General features: G+C 52.1%; 2 protein-coding genes across 7 annotated transcripts in view; one reads left to right on the top strand and one right to left on the bottom strand.

The window, feature by feature from the left end:
* MARF1 (meiosis regulator and mRNA stability factor 1) overlaps window positions 1-6,156 on the top strand; it is a 40,123-nt gene extending 33,967 nt beyond the window's left edge. For all 6 annotated transcript variants that reach the window (XM_030301274.1, XM_030301272.1, XM_030301273.1 and 3 more), the window contains exons 26-27: window positions 1,313-1,483; window positions 3,499-6,156. In XM_030301274.1, the coding sequence (XP_030157134.1) occupies window positions 1,313-1,483; window positions 3,499-3,743 (416 nt within the window). In that variant the 3' untranslated portion in view covers window positions 3,744-6,156. The remainder of the gene's footprint in view (window positions 1-1,312; window positions 1,484-3,498) is intronic.
* A 10,215-nt stretch (window positions 6,157-16,371) lies between these two features.
* BMERB1 (bMERB domain containing 1) overlaps window positions 16,372-23,168 on the bottom strand; it is a 121,156-nt gene continuing 114,359 nt past the window's right edge. The window contains exons 4-6 of the mRNA XM_030301277.1: window positions 20,949-21,063; window positions 19,602-19,684; window positions 16,372-16,655 (exon numbers count right to left, since the gene is read on the bottom strand). Of these exons, the coding sequence (XP_030157137.1) occupies window positions 16,543-16,655; window positions 19,602-19,684; window positions 20,949-21,063 (311 nt within the window). The 3' untranslated portion in view covers window positions 16,372-16,542. The remainder of the gene's footprint in view (window positions 16,656-19,601; window positions 19,685-20,948; window positions 21,064-23,168) is intronic.

Below are 23,168 nucleotides of genomic sequence, written 5' to 3'. Positions count from 1 at the left end.
GAGCCCAGTTCAGATGTTCGAGGACAAAATTTCTTGGACACTTGTTAAAACGGTATTTTAAGACTATGGCAATAGGGTCAGCTCTGCTGCACTAGAGGAGGGAGATCGAACTCAGCTCTGAATACAAGGGTGAGGGGAGCAGTGTGACTGGGTGGCTCGGTCAGTTAAGTGTGCGACTGTTGATTTTGGCTCAGGTTGTGATCACAGGGATTGTGAGTTCGAGCCCCATGTCGGCCTCTGGGCTGACAGTATAGAGCCTTCTTGGGATTCATATTCTCTCTCTCTCTCTCTCTCTCTCTCTCAGAAATAAATAAACTTAAAATAAAAGTGGGGTGGGTGGGGATGTTTTAGTCAAGGAGCAGAGTGAGGGGGGACATCTGGGGTGGAGAATTGGGGACCTTGTTCAGAGAGCAGGGGTGCGATTTCTCACAAAACCCCGCAAGATATTTGCTAAGAGCAGACTTGGCAAGGACCGGACAGACATGGAAGGTCAAGGTCAAGGCCTGTGGGGAAGAGGGTTCAAAGGGCCTGGGCTAAAGTTGGGTCAAGGATAGTCTTTGTCACAGGATCTCCCTGGGAAAGACTGGATAATAATATATTAATAATACTAAGAACAACAGTGGCTCACTTAGATTTTATGTGGAACCTTCTCTGGCTAGAAGCTGGCTTGAGCCCTGTAGCAATTTTAACTTTATTGTAAGGGTTCTGGGTGGGTCCATTGCTGTGTATGCGCCTTCAGTCTTCATACGACCGCGTTAGTCGCTAGTTAGAAGTGTTGCCGTGGCCTGTGCGTGTCCAGCGCCTCACGTGTGCAGCGTGTTAGACTTTCTAGAGCTCCTGAAGGAGCTCTGTGCCCTCAGCTGTCACGCGTTGCCTCCAGTCTACAAATGAGGGACCCAAGTTCTGGGAGGTTAAAGGGCTTACTTACCCAGGTTCACTCAGTTGGGGAGTGACAGAACCGGGGTTCAGCTCTTCCGGTTCGGAGCTCTGGCTCATTTAACTACTTTATACACCGTCTGCGGATTCTTGTTTCTCCTCTTTAGAAGCCGATTGTGGAACCCCCCCCCCCCCCCCGCTTTTTTTTTTTTTTGGCTACAGCCCTTAGGAGATTGCTATTCCTAAGAATGGGAAATACTGCTTTGTGGCATTTCCCTCACCAAAGAGTGACCAAGGCCTTTCTGTTAATGGCTTTTTTTTTTTTTTTTTAACTGAGAGTTCTTGAGTACTTCCTGGCCTTTTTCGTCCTGAAGGCCGGGAAAGAAGGCCTCAGGCACAGTCTCACGGTAGAGTCACGCCTGCCTTCTCTGTCCAGGGCCCCATCAAACCGAGCAGGAGCTCCTCCGCCTGACCAACGACTCCCCCGTGGACCTCCTGTGTGCGCCCGTCCCGTCATGCCTGCCGTCCCCTCAGCTGAGACCAGATCCTGTCATCCTCCAGTCTGCTGATCTCATTCAGTTTGAGGAGCACCCTCAAGCGCCTTCTGGTAGGATGCACTGTGTTGTCGCAGGGGTTTTCTCTGTGGATTAAAAGAGAAAAGAATGATGCCAGTGTGGTAAACGTTAGATGGAGGTGGGGAGCACCTGTGGTTTTTCAGGCACAAAAATACCTGCACTGATGATGGTTATTCAGGACCCTGTTTTCCTGTCAGTCTTCCTGCAAAACTAGGCTCACAGCCCGGGGTGGCTCAGGGAGCGGCAGGCCCGGACAGGCGGTGGGTCTGGAGGGCTGATGCAGCTGGGCCGTGGACAAGGCCAAGGGGGCGTGTGGAGGGCTTGCTGGGCGTGTGTTCCCCGCCTACGTAAAGGGCAATGGCTCGTGGGCGCACCTGGCACCAGCCGCACGCGGCAGCCCGGTCTGGCCTAGAGTTGGGTGGCTGCCCCGCGTCCCCGGGCCTTGTGAGGCTGTGAGCAGGGGAGGGGGGGGCATCTGTGACGTGAGCTCTGGGCTCTGCACAGTGATCTGAGAAGGGACGGGAAGCTGGCCGCCTGGAGCACCGACCTGGTGCCGGCCCCGCGTGTCCCCCTTGTGCCTGACCCCACGCTTGGGCTCACAGACATGTTCGTGCTTCACCAGAACCACAGCCTTGCAGGGCAGGTGACGAGGGGTGCAGCTTGGGCCGCCACTGGAGACCACGCTGGCCCCAGGCTGCTGGACTGGGAAGTGGCTGAGCCGGGATTTGAACCCCAGCCTTCTTGTCTTGCTTCTGTATCACCTGGCCTCCACAGAGGATGGCCCACCGCCTCTATCGAGGCCCTTTCCTTGTCGCCTTCGTCGATCACGAGTTCTTCTCCGCTCTGTGTACTGTTTCCGGGGAACGCCAGGCACAGCCTCGTGTTGCCCAGTGAAAGAACTGAGGCTGTTTATCTGGAAAGTGGGAGGGGAAACATACACGTGGCTCTTGCCCCTAGAAGGTGTGACCTGTGACAGAAGCAGGAGCGTCCGTCTGTCTCAAGGAGGCACAGCTAGAGGGGCGTATGGTGGATAGTAATGCTTCCGTGGGGTTGTGGCTGTGGTGCATTTAGTAAACGTGGGCTCCCCCATGCGCGTGTGACGAGGGGCCCAAATGTGATTGCGTCTGCTGTTGTCCTGAGTGTCGGCCTGAGCAGGGAGCCGGGGCTCTGCATCCCGACTCTCCCTCTCTCCTCTCTGTGCCTTCGGTGCGAGAGCCCCTTACACACGCGGGGGGTCTCTTCCAAGCAAAACTGGCCCTGTGTGTATAGCGGGCCAAGTGTTTGGGGCTCAGCCAGAGAAAGAGCAGCCTGTAAACACTGCCGGAAAAGCGGCTGTGTTTCAGTGTCTGGGTACTTGAGAGTGATCCCGACTCTGCAGCTCTCTCCCCGTCTCTGCCCACCTTAGGTCCACGCAGAGTGCTGTCCTCTGTCCGTGGAAGGGCCCGGGGCTTCCTGACACTGAGGTCCCTCCTGGTGTGAGAGTGTTCGGGTCCCAGGAGGCTGGTGGGTCTTTCCCTGACAGAGAGAATGATTGGGCAGAGGATCCAGAGTGGGGAAAAAAATGTTTCTGAACCATTGGCTGTTGAGTTCTGGCCAAAATGACGTTCTCTAAAACCTCATTCCCGGGAGAGCCGATGTGCAGTTTATAAAATACGTGACTTTAAGTGACTCAGAGTGACCACATAGCTGGTACGTACATTGTGACCTGGGCATGATGTTTGGTGGGTTGTTTTTGAAACATCTTTTGAGGGGCCCAGGGTGGCTCAGTAGGTTAAACGTCCGACTCGGTTTCGGCTCAGGTCGTGATCTCACGGTTCGTGAGTTTGAACCGGCGTCGGGCTCCACGCCGACAGCACGGAGCCTGCCTGGCATTCTCTCTCCCTCTCTCTCTGCCCCTCCTCTGCTCTCTTTCTCTCTCTCTCTTAAAATAAATAAACTTTAAAAAAGTTTTACAAGACATTTTTTGAGGTAATCTTAGAGAGAAACTAAAAACCAACATGTCTGGCAGGTCCTAGAACTGAAGGGGTTTGCTTTTCTGTGTTTACAGAAATCATGATTTTAAACCAAGAAGAGAGCATTGAAATTCCAGTACCAGTAAAGAACAAAAACCCGGCCTCCGAGTCCAGCTCACCCTGCGTCTCAGCAGCTGCCCCAGTGCCTCCCTGCCCCTCCTCGGAAACCTCAGAGTCCCTGCTCGGCAAGGACCCCGTGGAAAGCCCGGCCAAAAAGCAACCCAAAAATAGAGTAAAATTGGCAGCCAATTTTTCCTTTGCACCTATAACCAAGCTTTGACTCGCGTTTTGAACATAGAATTAGGATGGGGAAACGCTGTCTGATTCTGCACACAAAAGTGGGTTCAAAAAACACAGCCTTTTCTGTTTGAATGAAAACCCCCTAGAAGCCACTTACTTCATCTTTAGATGTATCCCATAACGTTTTGTTTCTTTTACATTGAACACAGCCTTGAGCTGAAATGTTTTTCTTTTTTCCTCCCCTAATTATTTGGGAAAAAAAACAAGAAAAGCCACCCCAAAACTTCCTGGCATTTGTTAAAGAATTCTTAATATATTTTACCCAGTTTTTCTTATCACGAAATGTAATGATGTTCTCTAAGAAGAAAGCAGTGAGAACTCAGCTCGAAGGGAGTGGTTTTACTTCCCTTCAAGCCACACCCGTGGTCGAATCTTACATGTAGCACAAGATAGCCTCTGAGCCTTTGCTTCCTGGTGTTTCCAGACAGTCTGAATCAAGTGCATGGTGTGTCTTTGCATTGAAGCCTGCTCCACAGCCTGTGCGTTCACACACGGAAGCAGAAGGGCGGGCGAGCTGGTGAGAATGTGTTTTCACGTTGGATTAGGAAGGTTCCTAGCTTCCATGTGACTTGTAAGCGTGCCTTGGTTTCTTTTGTTTTTTGTAACTATGTCTGTAGTTGACAAATGTGGCTTCATGACGAAAATTTTTAAATGTTTCCGCTTCAGGGTTCCACGTAGGAGCTTTCTAGGACGTTGAGGATGTTTTAAGCTTCCCTTTTATGTTCCATTCCAGTTTGATAGGCATTGGGTTAAGGAAAAGGAGATGGCCTTGGTGTCATGAATTGAAAGTCAGCATCTGAATTCTAGCACACAGTGTTGTGTGTTGAGAGGCAATGTTGGGAAGAGAGTCTGATTTCCTAAAATATGCATGAAATGCATAAATTACAAATCAGAGCCGAGGGGGTGCGTTAACAGGAGTGATACCGATACTCTTTCCACTAGGAAGAGACAGAATTCTATCTATACGTGTGAAGGCCAAGGTTGATCATCTTAACCTTGTATTTGTCATTTTAAACCTGGTTTCGGTAGCCGGGAAGCTTTCTGCGCGAGTGCATGTGTGTGCGCGTGCGTGTTGGCTCCGTGTCTTTTAAGAGTGTCCGCTTTTACTGTTACTTCTCGCTGTTGTTGGAAGCATGTTTGGTTGTTTTGTGGTGTCTGATGTTGCCCTTTGGGAAAAGCCAGCCTCTGAGGGAGCACTGCCCTGTGGAATGACCTTCGCCTCGAGGTGGCAGAGGCATCCGGTGACGGTGACCTCTCACCCCTCCTGGAGAAACCTGACATTTACAATGGGTTGTATTTGTTGGGCAAAAAGGCGGATTCATTCATAGAGCAGAGAGAACCCGTGGGCTTAAGGTCTTCTGCTACGGAGATGGTTTCTTTGGGGGAATTGTTCATATTTTGTAATTCCTAGAAGGCCGGAGAGTGGGCTCTGATTTCTTCATAGCCAGCATTTGGATAAAATGCCACAGAACAAGGGCTAGAGAGAGATTTTTACAAGTCAGGTTTTTGTTCCCCAAAATCTCTAAAATGAAGCCAGTGATTCTCAGTTCTCCACACATGGCCCCAGTCGAGATGGAACAGCACTGGAAAAGCCTTCCAAGCATTATGGCCCCTCTGCGAACCCTCTGGGAACGAAGGCATTTCCTCTACAGACATAGGACGGCAGGAAGTCGAATACAGATGTGCAATTTTTTTTTAAGAAGCTTTTAAACAGTGTAATAAAGTTGGTGTTGAGAACCTCAGTTGCCTTATCCTGAGACTTCTTAAGGCTGAGTTTGCACTCTTGGACTTTAGTTTTGCTCGCAGATGCGGGATTGACTTTAAAAACGTAAGAGGTACCATTACAAGTCACTTAGGGACAGTCTCAGAGCGGCTTCTTTGAGCAACAGACGGAGAAGAGCCTGCAGACGTACGCTGTCGTGGGAGTCTGGTCGAACCGAACCGCTCGCCGGGGTCACCAGTCAGCCTGGGACGCGTGTGTGACTCTAACGGTCGCTGTTGGAAGGTGAGAGAACACAGCGAGAGCTCGGTGTGTCGGTGATGTACTCCACAACGGCCAGTCTGATCGTGATCTATTTTTTTATCCAGAGGCTTAATTAAATGATGTGACAAGATGATGTATGAGAATTAAGACAATGAAATTCTTTATTTCTGGGTGGAAAGATGTACCAGATTAGATTTATCTGTTTTAAAAAAAAAAAAAAAAAAAAGACAAAAAGTCGTCACCAAACCCCCCTTTCCCATCTTGCACTGTTTGTTTTGGATTGGGCTTGGGGGAAGAGATGTTTTTCTTAACTGTCTACTTTGTTTCAACACTTTCTTTGTGGTTCAAGTGCTGTTTTGTGTGTTGGGACCAAACAGTTGTCAATAAACTTTACAAAGCAAGCATCTAATTGGAGTTTTCTGAGTTGATGTGGGATTTGTTTGTGGGGTGGGACGAAAGGCCAGTCCAGCCCTCTCTCCGTGTTGGGTTCCCCCAACTTCTCACCCCTTCTGAAAAGTCTGTCAGGGAGAGCACATCAACCTGACATCTCAGCGGCCCTTTCCGTTTGGCACACGGCCCTGGACGGTGGCCACGCTGTTGGTGCTTCGTGTTCTGGACCGTCCAGGGTCTCCAGCCGAGTTCCAGGCATGATCACACGTGGGGCGAATGACAGTAGCCGCAAACCCCCTCTGGTTATAAGCCTGAGATAATCCCTCAGATCTCTGTCCCTGTGAGAGAAATCCATTTTTGCAGGCTACCTTGTTTTTTGGCCACTCCCTGGGCATGCTTTCCGAATAAGCCCATCGGGAAAAGACTTCTTACACAGATTCCACTGTGAAGCCCGTCCCCTGAGACCACCGTGACCCCTTGCAGGAATCTGAAAGCACCCAGAAGACACCTGAATGTTTGGATAAATTGCTTCTTCATGAAGTACAATTATTTTTTAAAGCCCAACATTAAAAAGCTCTTAAAAGCCCTTGGCGATCCTTTCCGAACATCTTCCGCGGCAGCAAACCTTTGCGGAAAACCTTGGGCGGCCACCGTACCCCTTTTGAGGGAGGCAAGGAGGTTTCGTGGGTCCGGACTGGGATTTGCGATGGGCACTGCCTCTCTCCTTGTGCATTTCCACGCGGTGTGGAGGCGGTGGCTTCGGAGATGGCCAGCTGAGTGAAGGCCCCCCCTCTCCTTGCACAGGAGGTGGGTGTCGACATTTAGAACCTGGCTCCAGAAGCTTTGCCCTAGCGGTTCCCTTCACCACCGTGAGGAGCGTGGTGCTCTGGGATTTCTCTTCCTGTTTTCTAGCTGCTTCATGTGGGCAGAGGCCGAGTCGCGGCTCAGGAACATCCCCGCTGCTCCCCGTACCAGTGACCTGCCGTAGCCTCCGCTCACGCCGTGGATTGGACGGGTCGCACGTTGGCCCTGGGCCTGAGCAGGAGCGGGCCCCCTGACTCGCTGCCCCATGAACCGGCGGCCAGGGTGGCCTCCACTCCTTTCTTACCTGGCCTGCACTCCTTTACCACCCGCTCCCACGATAAATAGGAGATAATGGGCAGTCTGCTGGTTAACAGCATCAGCGTCCCCTAATGCCAGTCTTTGGGGACAGATGCAGAGAAGACCGAGCCAATTCGCTTGTCTGCATTACTCCTTCCCAGGAAAGTTCTAGACTGTCTCCCTGGGAGGCTGGCAGCCCTGGGAAACAGGAGGAAATAGCCGGTCGTCTCTGGGACAGGGTCAGCAAATGATGGAAATGGCGGGAAAGAGAGAACCCCCCCCCCCGCCCCCCCCTCACTTTTCAGGTGCACAAGGCCAGGAGCTTAGAAGATCTCAAGTCGGAAATAGAGGGCTGGTACTTTGCTCAGCAAGGCGAAGAGAACAATTCCCATTTCCTGGGAAGGAAGGATTTGGAAATGGGGAACTCGGAGCACAGAGGAGGAAGGATGAAGGACGTGTGGGTGGAAAGCAAGTGGTGGCTGCCACAGTATGAACCAGCCAGGAGCGCTGTGGGGGGTCAAGGGCAGGGCGGAGCCGTCTCTTCCGGCCTTGGGAAAGCCTCTCCTAACCCCCTTGCCCGAAAGCCTTCCCAGATGCAGGGCCTGGCATGGGAGAACCCCCCACTCCCGCTTCCCACCCTTTGTCTCTCAGAGTTTATTTTATTTTTTTGAAATTTTTAAAACATTATTTTTGAGAGACAGAGCGTGAGTGGGGGAGAGGCAGAGAGAGGGAGACACAGAATCCGAAGCAGATTCTAGGCTCTGAGCTGTCAGCACAGAGCCTGACGCGAGCTTCCAACTCACAAACCACAAGATCATGACCTGAGCCGAAGTCGGACGCCCAACTGACTGAGCCACCCAGGCGCCCCCTCCCTCAGAGTTTCTGATGTCACTCACAGTGAGTGCAGGCAAGTGACCCACAGGCTTGCAGGGACCCTGCCCTCGGTGTAGGCAGCCTCTGAATCTGGTGTGTGGCCCAGACGTGGGATCGGGAAAGAAATCCCTTTTCGCTTCCCTACGTGAGGAGGATAATAGGGTTTTGTACATGTACGTGGACTCTGAGTCCTGACCCCACCGACCTCCCCCATCTCCCCCCCCCCCCCCGTCACGCATGAGGACGAAAGCCCCGGGTTTTGTTGGCTGTCAGCTGGAAGCCACCTGGAGGCCATCCAGCGTTCCCTGCCACATGGGATCCCTCAAAACAGCAGCTTAGTTCATCCAACCCGGGAGGAGAACCTCCTCCAGTCCTCTAAGAGGGAGCCAGCCTCATAGAATGTGACCTCATCAACGGAGGGGCCTCCCGTGGTCCTTGCCAACTTCAGTCAGGTAGAAGAAGCAAGCCACAGGCGCCCAGGTGATCCTGGAGTATTTGACGAATGAGGGAGTGACCGAGGAGGAAGGCCTGAGACACCCAGTCGAGCTCCTGGTGTGAGAGGAGAGGGGTCCCAGCCCTAAACCTTCCGAGGGCCGGCAGCCAAGTTTCACAGCCAGGCAAGGGCCCCGAGAGACCGACTTTAGTTCACGCGCCTTCCACCTCCGCGCCGAGGTTTCCAAGTGGGAACAGGAGGCTTCGAGGACTGAAGCAAAGAACCCCCCACTGGCCCCGCGAGGAACTCGGGGCTGGGCATGTGACCGTTAGAAAAACAGGACCACAGGCCCGAAATGGAATTGCTGATGCTGAGCTCCGTGCCACCAAACCGGCACGTCCCTACCGTTTTCGGCTCTTCCAGAAATGGAATCCTGGACCAGTCCGTCAGGAGTCTCCCGATCGGCTCTGATCAAGTAATCTGCCCGACAGAGCCCTGTGGCCCCCTATTCCGTTAGCTGCCCCCTCCCACATTCCCGCCGCCTCTGTGCTTTACCGCTGGCCTAGGGGGACAGAAAGCCCACAACTGTTCGTCAAGACGCGAAACCCACCACAGCTGCTTCTCCTGTGGGCGGAGAGTCAAGGAGCCACATACACCTTCTCGGGAGAGAAATAAACCTTGGTGGGCGGAGGGGGCCCCGGGGGCCGGCTAGCAGTGTCCTAGGCTTCTCTGGAAACGCCACGGGGCCTGGAGTGAGGTCAGCGAGAGGGCGACAGGGAGCTGAACTGTCTCAATAAAGCGGGAGGGCAGTTGCTGATGGGGAGGCCGGGGACACACGTGAGCCCCGTGGGGGCTGGAGGCAGAGCTGGTGGCAAAAGGAGTGGCCCATCTTCACTGGTGTGTGTGGCCGTGACGCAGACCCGCACCCACCTCCGTAAGCATTCTGGAAGGTCGGCTTCACGTCCCAAGTCCTGTGCAGCTTGCCTTCTGCGGCGAGTGGGGAAAGCTGGTGAGTTTCCTGTGGGACTTGGCGGGAGGAGGGAGGGGACAGCCGTGGGAAGGGATGTGAGGGGTGTGGAGAGCTGGTGGGGGTTGCGGTCCAGGGCATGTGTGACTCAGGGACCGTAAGCCCCGGGAAGGTGCGGACATCTTGGAGAAGCAAGGGGAGCGGGGCTTCAGGTGACATTCACGTTACGACGACTCTTGTCGCCTGTTCCCCCGTCTGCTCACGGTCAGCTTCACGAGGGCAGGCCCTAGCGGGTCTTACTCTCTGCCCCAGGCCCCCCAAGAACCCCGGCGAGGCTTGGGCTGACCGTGGCTCCTAAGAACCCGCTTTTCTAAGCGCATCGTTAGTGCCTTATCTACCACGTGCACTGCCCCAAAGCCATCCCACGTAGTTCATGTCCCGCGAATGCCCCACTGTTCTCTCTCCATGTGACAGGGCTGGACGCGGAGGTGCAGAGCAGGGAGGCATCGTCCGGGCACACCCGGGAGGGCTTCGGCTGGGATTTTTCACCCCGGCTGGCTGACTCCACGCCGAGCCCTTCGTCGCCTCCTAGGTTACTTGCCCTTTTGCTAAGCCTGCTGGTCGGGGGTTTTGTTCAGATTTAACCCCGGTGAGAAGGCCTAGCCCTGCCCTCCTGTTTGACGTTCGTCTCCCCCACTGGAACGCAAGTTCCAGGAAGGCAGCACCGCACCTGCCCTGTTCTTCCGTGTCCCCCGGTCCCTGCCGGGTGCTGCCTTCACCGGGTGCATTAAACACACAGACGAATGGAAAAACCACCTGGCGTTTGTTCCTCAAGCCAGCTTTCCTGAGGGTCTTGCCCCAGCCCCTGGCGCTCACCCAGCCCTCCTGACTCAGGACGTGGCCACATCCCGCGGGCCCCTTTGACCAAATTCTTAAGGTCGCGGGACCTCTGTGGATGCTGCAGAACCTCTGGGTGTTCCTGCTGCTCCTCCAGTTTGTTCCCTGAAAGGACGGTGTGAGCAGGGGTGTGAAGCCGGGCGAACAGTGACGCTGGAGGTGGAAAAGGCCTCGGAGGTGCTGGGCCTCAAGTAAAGCGTTGCCAACCGGGCCCAAGCCCCAAGCCTGTACGACGAGGGCGGGGGGCAGGTGCTGGGGGGCCTTTTCATCCGCGTGGGAGAAGCCGCATCTCGCCCTAAAGACGCGGGCGCCATTTCACAGAGGGAATGACATTTACGTTTGCGTTATTCAGAAAATCAGCCGGCCGCTGGGTGGAGCGTGACGGGTGCTGAGGAGGCCAGTGACGAGCCACCGCAGCTGATGAAGCAAAAGGTGACGGTGGTTACACTGGGGGCGTTGTGGTGTGGACAGACTCTGGGGAAACTCAGGAGGCGGAAGCTAAGGACGCGGCAGTCGGGTGGGTGTGTGGAGGAACGGCCGAGTCAAGGTCAAGTCCTGGGTCAGTCGTTCTTGAGATGGGAAACACCAGGGGACGCTGAAGCAGTTTAGGGTGGGGGTTGGCCAACGTTTTCGTAAAGGGCCAGAGTAAATATTTTAGGATTGGCCGGCCAGGAGGTCTCTGTCATAACTACTCAACTCTGCTGTTGTAGCTGAAAGCAGCCAGAGACACCATAGACACAAATGCTCTTGACTATCTGCCAATAAAACTCGATTTACAAAAACAAGTGATGGGACAGTCGACTGACCCCTGATCTAGGACACGGCACATTTGACGTGCCTACTCTGGTTCCAAATGGAGATCCTAGGAAGCAGTTGGGGGAAATGAGTCTGAGTACAGGGGGGAGAAAGGTCTAGGTGAAAGAGAGACTCCGGGAGCAGTCGGGGGCCATGGCCATCTAAGGCCAGGAGAAGGGAGGAGCAGAATGCTGAGAGCCGGGCTTGAGGTCAAGGACGAGAGAAAGGAGACTGGAGAGAGGTCCTCCCGCATGGTGGAAGTTTCGCCTAGATGATGAGGGAGCCTGGGGCAAGCTGAGGGCAAAGTACAGGCTAACAGCACCCCCAGCACCCCGCCCCCCCCCCCCCCAGCACCCCTTCCTCCTCCGCAGGTGGGACGTGTGTGATATTCCTCAGACACTCCCGGCTACCCAAGAACAAAGGCAAGGGTAGTTTAAGTGCTTGCCACGGCGATGTGGGAAACAAAGGCAAAGGAGAAATTAAATCCCCTTACTGCCTACGACCCACTGACAAGTCCTTGAAACAGGCAGAGCCCCCTCCCTCTAGAAGCTCAGCTGTCTCACTGATGACACTTTGCTAGGGGCAAAAGGGAATCTCGGCTTAACATTATCCTGACTCCCCCCAGGATCCTGTAAGTCTACGTCAGCATAGAAAAAAATCCTTTGGAAACTTCCTTTATCTCAACCTCCTCCAAGATATATGCAGGCAACCATACTCCAAGCTTATGGCCCCCCGATAGATATCTGAAGGGTCTCATGACTGAGGTTTTACTAAAGGGTAATAAATGACATTTCCTTAGCAACAGTTAGCCCCTCAGGGTCCTGGAAACCTTGCTTCCAAATACCTTAGAGACTTACTCTATCCCTAAGCCCCTCCCAACCTGAGGGTATTATACTCAGTATAATACTGAGTTACGTGTCACACTTCCCGTCACAACCCCACCACAGCTCTTTCTGCCCACGGGTCCTGTCCCTGTGCTTTAATAAAATCACCTTTTTGCACCAAAGACAGCTTCAGGAATTCTTTCTTGGCCGTTGTCTCCGGACCACCCCACCATCACCCCAAAACTTCATCATAGAGAATGGGACGTGTTGGCGTTGTGCGTCATAACACCCCAGGGAGCTACCGTGGGGGCTGCGTGGATTGGATGTAAATTGGGGGTGCCAGAATACTCCACCCCCAGAAATGCCACTTTGGCGTATGGACTATTTTGAGCTAAAGGCCCTGGAGAACCAGCAAGTGCAGGGAAAGCTCTCCTTTCGTAAAGGAGACCACCATTTATAAAGGAAATTTCCATTTGTGAACTGTGTCTCCTCCTCCCATACCAGGAGGAGGGACAGTCTGATCCGTGGAGAAGGCAGATCTTAAATCTGCGTAACAAACCTTACTAAACAACCCTTGTTTACCGTACTTTTCCTGGCCTTCTACCCACCCACAGGAAGCCCAAAACCCCTTTTCCTTTTAGCCCAGCTGGGCTGTAATATGTTCTAAGGACCTCTTTGGGTTGTTCATTGCTGGGTGCTCCCATGTGTACCTGTGCAATGCATGTGTTAATAACTTCCTGCTTGTTCTTCTCTCAGTCTCCTGTCTTTGACGAATCTCATTTATAGGGCCCCAGGGGAAGAACCTGGGATGGATAAAGAAAAGGATTTTTCCTTGGGGTGCCTGAGTGGCTCAGTCAGTTAAGCATCTGACTTTGGCTCAGGTCATGATCTCATAGTCCCTGGGTCTAAGCCCAGCGTTGGGCTCTGTGCTGACAGCTCAGGGCCTGTAGCCTGCTTCGGATTCTGTGTCTCTCTCTGCCCCTCCCCGCCTCTCAAAAATAAATAAACATTTAGAAAAAGGAAAAGAAAAGGATTTTTCCTTCCCTTCATAGCTACGTGGTGACATCCCTGGTGCGAGGGGTCAGTGACAAGAGAGTGACAGAAACCAGATTGAAATAGGTTGAAGACCGGACTGGAGATGAGGAAATGGAAATAGCATAATGGCGGACAGTTCTCAAAACTAAGACCGTGAAGATGAGAGGACGGTGGTGGCTGCAGGGGAAGACGGGAGGGAGGGCTGGCTGGCTGGCTGGTTGGTTGGTTGGTTGGTAGGTTGGTTGGTAGGTTGGTAGGTAATGGGAGAGATTTGTTTAAATTCTGGTGAGAAAAGAAAGGACTCTGGAGGCAACAGGAGGAGGGCTGGGTTGAATGGGGATTCCACCACCACCAACCCACAGGGCATCGCTCAAAGGACTTGGGACCACTTCCTCATCTATATGTGGAAGTGACGAGAACATCTGCCTCTGGGGTTGATGTGAAGAGCCATTGAGAAAATGCACATGTAGCTCTCAGTAAATGCTTCTCTTGTGTTATCTTTCCTGCTCCAGATCCAGAACAAGTGAGTCTGGGTTTGCAAGATTTCCTGGCTTTGCAGGCAGCCTTGGTGATCCAGCAGCATCTTGAATTATTACTTTCTTCTGCCCTTGTGCGAAAGCCTGAATAAATGATGGGTTTTTGTTTTGTTTTGTTTGTTTAAAACAAATCAATAGAAATAGCAGGAGCATAAGTCAGGTGTACCCCGGGGCTCAGGGGGATGTACTAGAGGCAGGATTTTTATGAGGGTTTCGATCTTCTTCGGCTCATTGGATCAGTGAGTGACTGCTCTCTAATTGGTCTGAGATCAGGCCTTCCAGACCGATGTTTTCTACAAAGAAGCGAGAGTAGCGGACCCTTTGCAGCGGTTTTTATTGCAAGAGTGGGAAACATCTGTAGAGTGGCTTGAATCGCGACCCCCGCCCCCCCCCCCCCCGACAATTCCTATCTCAGAATGTGACCTGTTTGAAAACAGGGTCTTTGCAGAAGGAATTGAGCTAAGGATCGACACGAAAGCGTCCTGGGTTTAAGGTGGACCTTATAAGAAGAGGATGGGACACAGATACGCATGCAGAGGAGAAAGCCACGTAAAGACAGATGCAGAGACTGTAGTCATGAAGCCAAGGAAGACAAAGGAGTGCCAAGAGCCCCCGGGAGCTGGCAGCCGTGAGGAAGAATTCTTCCCCAGAGGCTCCAGAGGGATCATGGCTCTGCCCACACCTTGGTTTCAGACCTCTGGCCTCCAGAACTGTGACAGGGTCCATGTGTGTTGTTTTAAGCCACCCTGGTTGAGGTCACCATGTTATGGGAGCCCTGGGAAGCTCATACAGTCCGGCTTCATGCTTGGTCTAAGGCAGTGAAGGAGGACGCCGGGTCCCCTGAGGCCAGCGTGGTGGCAAAAGGGAGTGGCCTGAGGCAGAAACACATCTGAGATGGCGGGAGGCGCTGAGGGCGTGTTGCCCACTGGGCCGCGAAACCCAAGGCTACAGGGTCCTCCGTCAGAGAGACTTTGTGTCAACCGCAAAGCTGCTGTGACTGGAGAGACATTCAGATTAACTTTTGACTTACAAATATTTTTGGAAAAGGTGATCTAGGAACTTTACTTTTATCTTAAGGAAAAATCAGAAATTCCGATGAAGCTCTCTCTGTCCCCCAGAATGTTTATCGTGACATTTTTTTTTTTAAGAGAGAGAGAGTGGGTGGGTGGGGGGCAGGAGAGGGGCAGCGGGAGAGAGAAAGAGAGAGAGAGAGAGAGAGAGAGAGAATCTCAAGCAGACTGCATGCTCAGTGCATAGCCCTGGGCAGGGCTTGATCCCACGACCCTGGGATCATGACTTGAGCCGAAATCAAGAGTCGGACGCTCAGCCAACGGAGCCACCCAGGCGCTCTGTGACATCTTGATAAGACTTAAAAAGTAGAAGTAGCCTAAATGTCCCATAGGAAGGAAATGGTTAGATAAAGTCATAGCCACAAGATGGATTACTAAGCAGCCATTGTGAATATTTATGAAGAGCGTTTAATGTTACAAACAGCTTTTTATGCCGTGGGAAAACGATAGTGATAATAATGCTAAATGAGAAAGGAAAACTGGTTATAAATGGTACAATATGATGCCAATCATGGGAACAAGACAAAACAAAAAAGCATAAAAAAAAAAAAAAAACCTGGAAGGAACTCTCCCAAATGTCAGCGTGGTCTCTAGATGGAAAATTTGTGGGAGATAAAAACAGAAAACAAACAACGTCCTTATCCTTTCTCTACTTTTAAAATGGTTTACTGTGTCCTTGGGTTACTTCCACAATCAAGAAGAAAAGTAAAAACTTTAAAAATGCTGTGTACGTGGTTTCCATTTTTATTTTCTCCGATGGATGATTGCACATCAGCACATCTTGAGTTACGCTAACTACTTTAGGCCGGTCACGACACATACACACACGTACAGAGAGGTCACATGGGCTGTGCCGAGCTGGCTGTAGCAAATGTACATCAAGTTACACAGGTGGAATTATTAGGCTGGTTAAAACACACCACCGAATGATGGGACACAGTTGGGTCAGGCCACCTCTCCCGCCCGCCGCTGCTGTTTCCAGAGGTCTGTGTGTTAGGCTGGTGAGTGGCGTCCTGCTGGCAGTCCCTCCGGTGGTCCCCGGTGGGCGGAGAGAGCCTGGGTCAGCATCTGCTCTGGGTCCCCTCCTCATCTGCCCTTGCCTGGTGTCGGAGCCTCTGGCCCTCTGCTACCTCTTTCGAGCACTGGCTGTGCTCCAGCCTGGGCCCTCATCCCCACTGTGCTCCACACATCTGGGGCAGACATCGCAAGGGAAGGAAGAGCCAAGAGCCGGTGAACACACTCCCGATGTGAACCGTGCCCAGACACAGGAAGGGAGGAAGCAGGAGACATAACCACAACACCACACACAAGCTCAATCTTTATGGATGGACCCTCTTGTCTCCAAGACGTCTGGACTGTGTGGAGCCCTCCAGAGCACAGCCCCTGGGAGAGGACAGACGGGGGACGGGAGCTGTGCCCATGTGGGGCAGGCCTGACAGCAGAGCTAGGAGGGTGGATGGGGGATGTGTCCAACATGGTGCTAGATTGTTGAAAAGTCACGACTATACACACCTGGGGATCATGCCCCTCTCCCAGTTCATTCGCACAGTGGGTTAGATATAGATAGGTAGAAGTGGAGATACACTTTTTCAAGGGAGGGCCTTTCCTGGTGGTTGGATAAACAGTGAGACAGAGTCCTGGGTTTGGCATGCTCTGGGGAGGGCCATGCGACGGTGAGGGACTCCCTATTGCTACACTCTGTACAGGGCGGCCGGGCCCGCCCGCCACGCCCACGGCCCCTGGCGGCAGTCACAGGCTTGCCTTCAACCCCTTCCACCTTGGAGAGCTCTTGGGCCCCAGTGAAATGGGGGCTATGAAGACAAGAGGGTGGGAGGCGGGGTCCCCGCGGCCCCGGGGGCACCCCACACTGGGGGCTACATGATATTGCACTGGGTGGCCCCACAGCAATCCTTGATGAGTGCCAGCCCAGTCTTGGCCACTGTGGGCTTGCTAGGTGGGGGTTCTGCTTTCTTCTCTGCTCGGGAACCTGCAGCAGGGTAGGGGCATGGAGGGAGAGCGGGAAAGAGGGAGAGAGGAAGAGGTGAGATGAAGAGAGCCCTGACCATGTGCATCCCCTGTCCCATCCCAACTCCTGGCCAGACATTGCTCCAGCTCCACAGATCAGGTGTTGTGGAGAGCTGGCATGTGTTTTATATGGTTCCAGTGACTGTTCCCACCTCCCTGTGGGCCCAGTGGTGTTCAGTCCTCAGCTTCCAACCACAGACTTTAGCTCTTATCCTATTCAGTTCTCTGCCAGGTCTAGCACAAGGTCTGGCATTCAGAGTATTTGGTGAATGGATACATGGGAACTTTTGTCCAAGTTGTTTCAATCTGAGGGCTCCCGTCTTTCAATTTTGGAAAATGCTCATACGTCATCTTTTCAGATACCTCTACGTCTTGTCCGTTATCGCCCCTTCTGGAATGCCTATTAGAAATAAGTTGGACCTTATTATTCTATCTTCCATGTTTTGGAAGACATTTTCCATCTCTTTGTGTCTTTGTGTTACATGCTGGGTAATTTCCTCAGTTTTGTCTTCCAGTTTACGAATTCTCCCTTCAGCTGTGTTTAACCCATTGGGTTTTTACTTCCATGACCCTAGATGGTTTTGTTTAGAAAGCTGAATTTTTGTAAATCTACCTATTCTTTTTTCATGCAATCCTGCTATTTCATTTTGGGTTTTATCCCTTTTCTTATCTCTCATTATTTTAAATATACTTACTTTATTGTCTCTTAGATAGTTTGTTATTTCTGGTTCTTGGGAGGACATTCTCTTGGTGACTCCACTCACAGTGGTTCATTTATTCATGGGTTTTAAATTTTTATTGAGAGCTCATCTTCACGGAGGTTGTTTTATCTATGGGTTACATATTATGGGATACAGAAGGGTCCCTACTGAACAGTATTGCATTTGCTTTGTTGGGATTAGAGGTTTCATTGTTGTTTTTTCTTTTTTTAAGTTTATTTATTTTGAGAGGAAGAACACAAGTCAGGGAGGGGCAGTCAGAGAGGGAGAGGGAGAATCCCAAGCAGGCTCCAGACGCCAGCTCAGAGACCAATGCAGGCTCAAACTCACAAACTGCGAGATCATGACCTGAGCCAAAGTCAGATGCTTAACTGACTGAGCCACCCAAGTGCCCCTTCACTGGCTTTATATTAGTTTCAAATTTTCAACTTTGGATCCCAGCACTAGATGAATAGTGTAAATTTGGACATTTGGCCCCTTGCATGGGGTGAAGGCTTGGTGTTTTGATTTCTTGCCAGATTTTTTGCTATCCAGCACCATGTATAGAAGGCAAGTTTCCTTGCTCCTTCTCCACACGGTTAGGTGGAGTTTTTCTAATTTGCCTTTCATGGAAGAGACAGTCCCCTGAGGATGCTGGATTTTGGTAGGGACTATGTGCCTTGGGATATTAAGGGCCTGCAGAATGGACCTTCTTCTTTCTTTATTCCCTCGCAGTCCACAACCATATTTCATGGGATGTTAATAGCTGGTCAGGAAAAACTGAGTTTATGGCCATAGTAGATGGTGGCGGCCTTTGGGTTTTGTCTTCCTAGCAAGATTTCCAGTCCCTTCACCTCTGATAACAGTACATGTCCCTGTGGCTACAGGAGTGGGCATGCAATGCAGAGTGGGTCAATCACAGCATCCCAGCCTGATACCAGTGACGGCCTAGGAGGTAGGAACACGATCCAAGAAGGGCCAATCAGAATATTCCTCTGAGACTGATGTGTTTGGGTATGAGGAGAAAGAACAGATGGTATTGCTTTGCTGCTGCTAAGTTCTGGTTCTGGAATTCGGGCCCCATGAAGAAGCCTGTGTAATAGGAGAAAATGCAGAGAGGGGCAGAGATAAGAAAAGGCAGGAAAGCGAGGGCATTCTAACAGCATCCAGCCCCTGAAGCCCCCTTTTTGCTAGGGCCAGTTTGAATAGGGCATCTGTTTCTTATAACGGGTCATTGACAGCAGGACCTGTTACCACTTTTATATGCTAATGGACACTGGCACCAGAGGGTCAGATAGGTAGCACTTCCCACACTGATTTCACACGGAACCCTTTTTGCTCTGTCAACAGAGGCCAGAGTTCCCTGAGCCTCAGCCCCCACCTTTTGGCCTCAGTGGCCACACAACTCCTTCTAAGAAACCCACCAAGCCGGGGGAGCCTGGGTGGCTCAGTTGGGTAAGTGTTGGACTTCGGCTCACGTCATGATCTCACAGCTCGCGGGTTCGAGCCCCGCGTTGGGCTCTGTGCTGACAGCTCAGAGCTGGAGCCCACTTAGGATTCTGTGTCTCCCTCTCTCTGCCTCTCCCCCACTCAGACTCTCTCTCTTAAAAATATTAATAAACATTAGGGGCGCCTGGGTGGCTCAGTTGGTTGGGCGTCCGACTTCGGCTCAGGTCATGATCTTGCGGTTTGTGAGTTTGAACCTCGCGTTGGGCTCTGTGCTGACAGCTCAGAGCCTGGAGCCTGCTTCGGATTCTATGTCTGCCTCTCTCTCTGCCCCTCCCCCACTTGCACGGTGTCTCTCAAAAATAAATAAAATGTAAAAAAATAAAATAAAATAAATAGACATTAAAAAAAAAAAAGAAAAGAAATCCATGAAGCCCGTGTTTGGTAAGGGGACAGCTGCTACCATGACCAGCTGCACAGTTTGTGCACAGTGACAATGCGGGGCCCCTTATTCCCAAACTATTAGGAATCTCAAGAGAGCAACAGCAGAACATGAAAGCGAGCACAGCGCCCCCTTCCAGGCATCGGGGCCTGAGCAACCTGACAGCAACCTTGCCCATGAAGCTGGCCCTGCCCAATGCCATCCTGCACCCAAGGTTGCTCTCTAGATAGCATTTTGTTGTTCCCCCTCTGGCTCCCGGACCTCTTTTAAATCTCCTTTTCTCTTGGATGGGGGGAGGACGAGGAATAACATGTGCACTCACTGGCTGGAGATTTGGTTACTTTATCTAGAGGTTTTAACTTGATTCTCAGGAAATCCGCCATTTCCTTGTCTTCTTCTTGCTCCCTGTGGACATAGGTGTGTAAAGACAAGAGAAAAATAAAGTAAGCAAGGAAAGCATTAAGGAACAGAGGGAATGAGGCAAGAGGTCAACTGTGTGAGACCACGTGTCAGGCTTCGTGGCTGGTGTGGGTACGCTGTGTGTTGGGTGTGGCTGGGGCATATATGTTGCCCTGGGTTCTGTGTGGCGGGTGTGCATGTTGTTGTGTGTTACGCGTATATGGCGTGTGCATGTTGTGTTTCATGAACTTGCTCAGAAGCACAGACACTATCAGCAATGGAGTAACTGTCTCCCTGGGGCCAAGGTGAGATCCCAGCGCAGAAGCAGGGACACTGTAAGACTCAGCCTCTGCTGAGGGTTCTGCGAGCTGAGGGTTCTCCTGACCCTGTACCTTTGAGTCACCCTAGGCATCTGTGCTCCCATGAAGTTCATGGCCAGAGTCAGAAAGCAAGTCACCTGAACTCTTCCGAGGGTCACCAGGAATGAAGGCAGCGTTCCTCAGCTTGGCTGAGCCAGGCAAGGTGCATTCCAGGCCTCGGAGGACCCAGGAGGACACAGACAATAAAGAAGTTGCCTTCTGGGTTGAAGGAGGCCCTGTGAGCCTCTCTCCTTGCAGAGGGCTCCAAAGGCCCTGCTCCAGGACAAAAATATTCGAGAATCATCATTCACATCTTTTCTATGCGGGCCTTGTCAGGGGACTGCAGGTGCACCAGGGCTCCAGCACCCACAGATTTCCAGAAAAAGTGGCAGGTGCATCTGCAAATAGGAGACTGAGGGCTAGGAAGGGGGCACTGGAGCCACCATGGGGAGGATAAAGAATGAAGCTGGGAAGTGGAGAAGGCAGGGAAGGGAAGGAAGCAAGTCAGTACAGGGGGCAGGGTTTCTGCAGAAACCCGATGGAAGTTTCCGGAAGGTGCCTTGATGAAAAGTTTGCCTTGGGAGAAAGGTCAGTGAAGAGAATGTGTAGGAAGCTCTGCCATGTGTTATGTGACGTAATTCTTGCCCGGTCACCTCCTCGAATGACACTGACTTAAGACCCAAAGGCCTTTGCAAGACTTTTTTGGAGCTGGATTCCAGTTTCCTTTGAACATGAAACAGGTCCTCAGGCCACAAGGCTGGCGATTCATTTGGATCCAGTGTTTGGGAGCATTTGCTGAGGCCACACCTGTCAGGCCAGACTGGGAGACCCTGCAGCAGAAGGTGGGCTTAGGAGGAAGCCGAGCCTGCGTTCCAGCAGCCTGGTGCGCGGGGACAGGAGCCCACACTCACCTTAGCCGCTCGACCTCCGCATCATCCACCAGAAAGTCTCTCTTCTGCACCAGCTTGTGGATCTTCTGGATTAGCTCATCCTCTCTCTGCTTCTGCAGCTTGGTCTTTTCTTTTTCTGGGAAGGAGAAAACACCGGCAAAGAAAACAGTCGAGTGTCTCTGCTGAAAGCACGTGAGTCCAGGGGCCAGGGTTAGTGACCAACCAGGTCACTCGCTGAGGGAACTTGAAGAAGCAAGGGGACCTCCTCAAGCCTCAGTTTCCTCTCCTGTAAAAACACACGGAGGGGCTTAAATGCAGTGGTGTTAAATGGCTTAGCAGAGAGCTAGGCCCGTGGTAAGCACTCCGTCAAAGGTAACGGTGCAACGAGTCGGGTCCTGCGCAGGGCAAAGGGGTTGGAGGGCTCGGGCTGGGGTGCGGGAGGGAACGGCTCTACAGCCAGGGCAACCCAGTCTGCAGATGGAAATCATCCACGCTAATGGCATTAGCCCTATCCCAGATACCCAGGGCTAGAAGGCCAAAGAGAAATCCAAAGACCCCAGGGCTGGAGAGGATGACCGAGAAAAGTAGAAGGGCAGCGCAGACCCCTTCAGAAGATAAAAAGGAGGGGGCAGCAAAAAGGAGGGGGCAGCGGATCTACAGGCACCACCCACCTGCCTCTGGGCACCACCCACCTGCCTCCTGGCACCACCCACCTGCCTGCGGGCACCACCCACCTGCCTGCAGGCACCACCACTCAACTTGGTGATACGATCTTTGGCTTGCCAACGTCACCCACCTACTTGCCAATGGGAACTGCCAGCCTGCCAGGCTCACCCTGTGCTTCCTGGCACCACACACCTGATCCCTAACATCTCCATGTGCTTACCCACATGACTCTCTGACTCCCTTGTCATCCCCTCCAGCAACCTCCTTAGCCCAGGCCATCTCTTCCTGGACCATGTGTGCCCTCCTAACTGCTCTCCCTGGCCTGTCCCCCACAACATGACTGTGAGCACCCATTGGAGACTCAGACGATCCTGGCTTGACGCCCTAGCTCCCCCTCTTCCTAGCTGTGGGACTCTGGCATGTTCCTCAACCTCTCTGAGCAGCTAGTCTCTCAACACAGATAATCCTGAAGTTGCTGCAAGTTTTTAAGAGAATTAAACCAAGTAAAATAGGCTTGCTGCCTGGTTTGTAGCAAAGGCTCATGAACAGCCGGCTACTCTTATTATAAGCTGTTGTTTTACATCCTCACTGTTGTTTTAATGACTAAATACCCACTTCTTTAATATGAATTGAATCAGGTACAAAAGAAATAAATACCGATTTAAAGAAGGAAAAGCAAGTCTCACGGCATAAGTGTGCAAATGATAAGCGCTTCATAAATTGCAGCTATTATGTTTGTATTCCCATGAGTTTGTCACGTTCGTTTAATCTGTTTCCCAGGCCTGGGCACTACTGATATTTGAGACTGGAGCATCCTTTGTTGCAAGGGCCGTCCTGTGCACTGGAGGGTGTTTAGCAGCGTCCTTGGCCTCCACCCACTAGATGCCAGGAGTACCCCACCCCGGATGTGACACTCAAAATGCCTCTAGGGGGCAAAGTCACCCTGCTTGAGAACCACTGCTTTAATCCTTTCTAACAACCCCACGAAGGAGACGCTATGTTTACGTCCGAGGGGAAAGTGCCACGGCCTCTCCAGCCAGGTCTACGCATCCCCAGCTCTGAGGTAGCAGTGATGGCAGAGATGAGACATCTTGGCTTGTCCCAGAGAGGCCCCCAAGGCAGGGAGGGCCCTGGAGGTCTCCCCAACCAGTCACCTGCACCCACCATGGGGAGCTGGTGAATGATGCGACTCTGGCTGGAGAAGTGTGAATTTCTTGGCCATTCAGTGATCTCTTTCCTTAATACCTTTATTGATGTGTTGCCGTGAGCATTGTCTCCCCTCCTCTCCCCCCCCCCCCCCGCTTAATCCAGCTAGAAACCTGGCTCTGGTCCAGGGAATACACAAAGACTCAACAAGGATTCAGGGAAGAGGTGAGGAGGAAATCAGAAGAAAGAAAACTTTAACGTGTGAACTTCTGCCCAAAGACTCGATTTCCTGGGGAATCAACGGGACCCGCGTTAAGGACCTGGGCTCCGTTGCCAACTGGTCCTGTGACCTCCTCAACCTGTGTTTCTCAGCCGGACACTTGATGGCATTTCAGGTGAAATGTGCTCTTCATTGTGGGACTCCCCCTG

This window comes from Lynx canadensis, chromosome E3, assembly GCF_007474595.2.
Source record: "Lynx canadensis isolate LIC74 chromosome E3, mLynCan4.pri.v2, whole genome shotgun sequence".
NCBI lineage: Eukaryota > Metazoa > Chordata > Mammalia > Carnivora > Felidae > Lynx > Lynx canadensis.
This window is presented reverse-complemented; position numbering and strand designations above follow the sequence as displayed.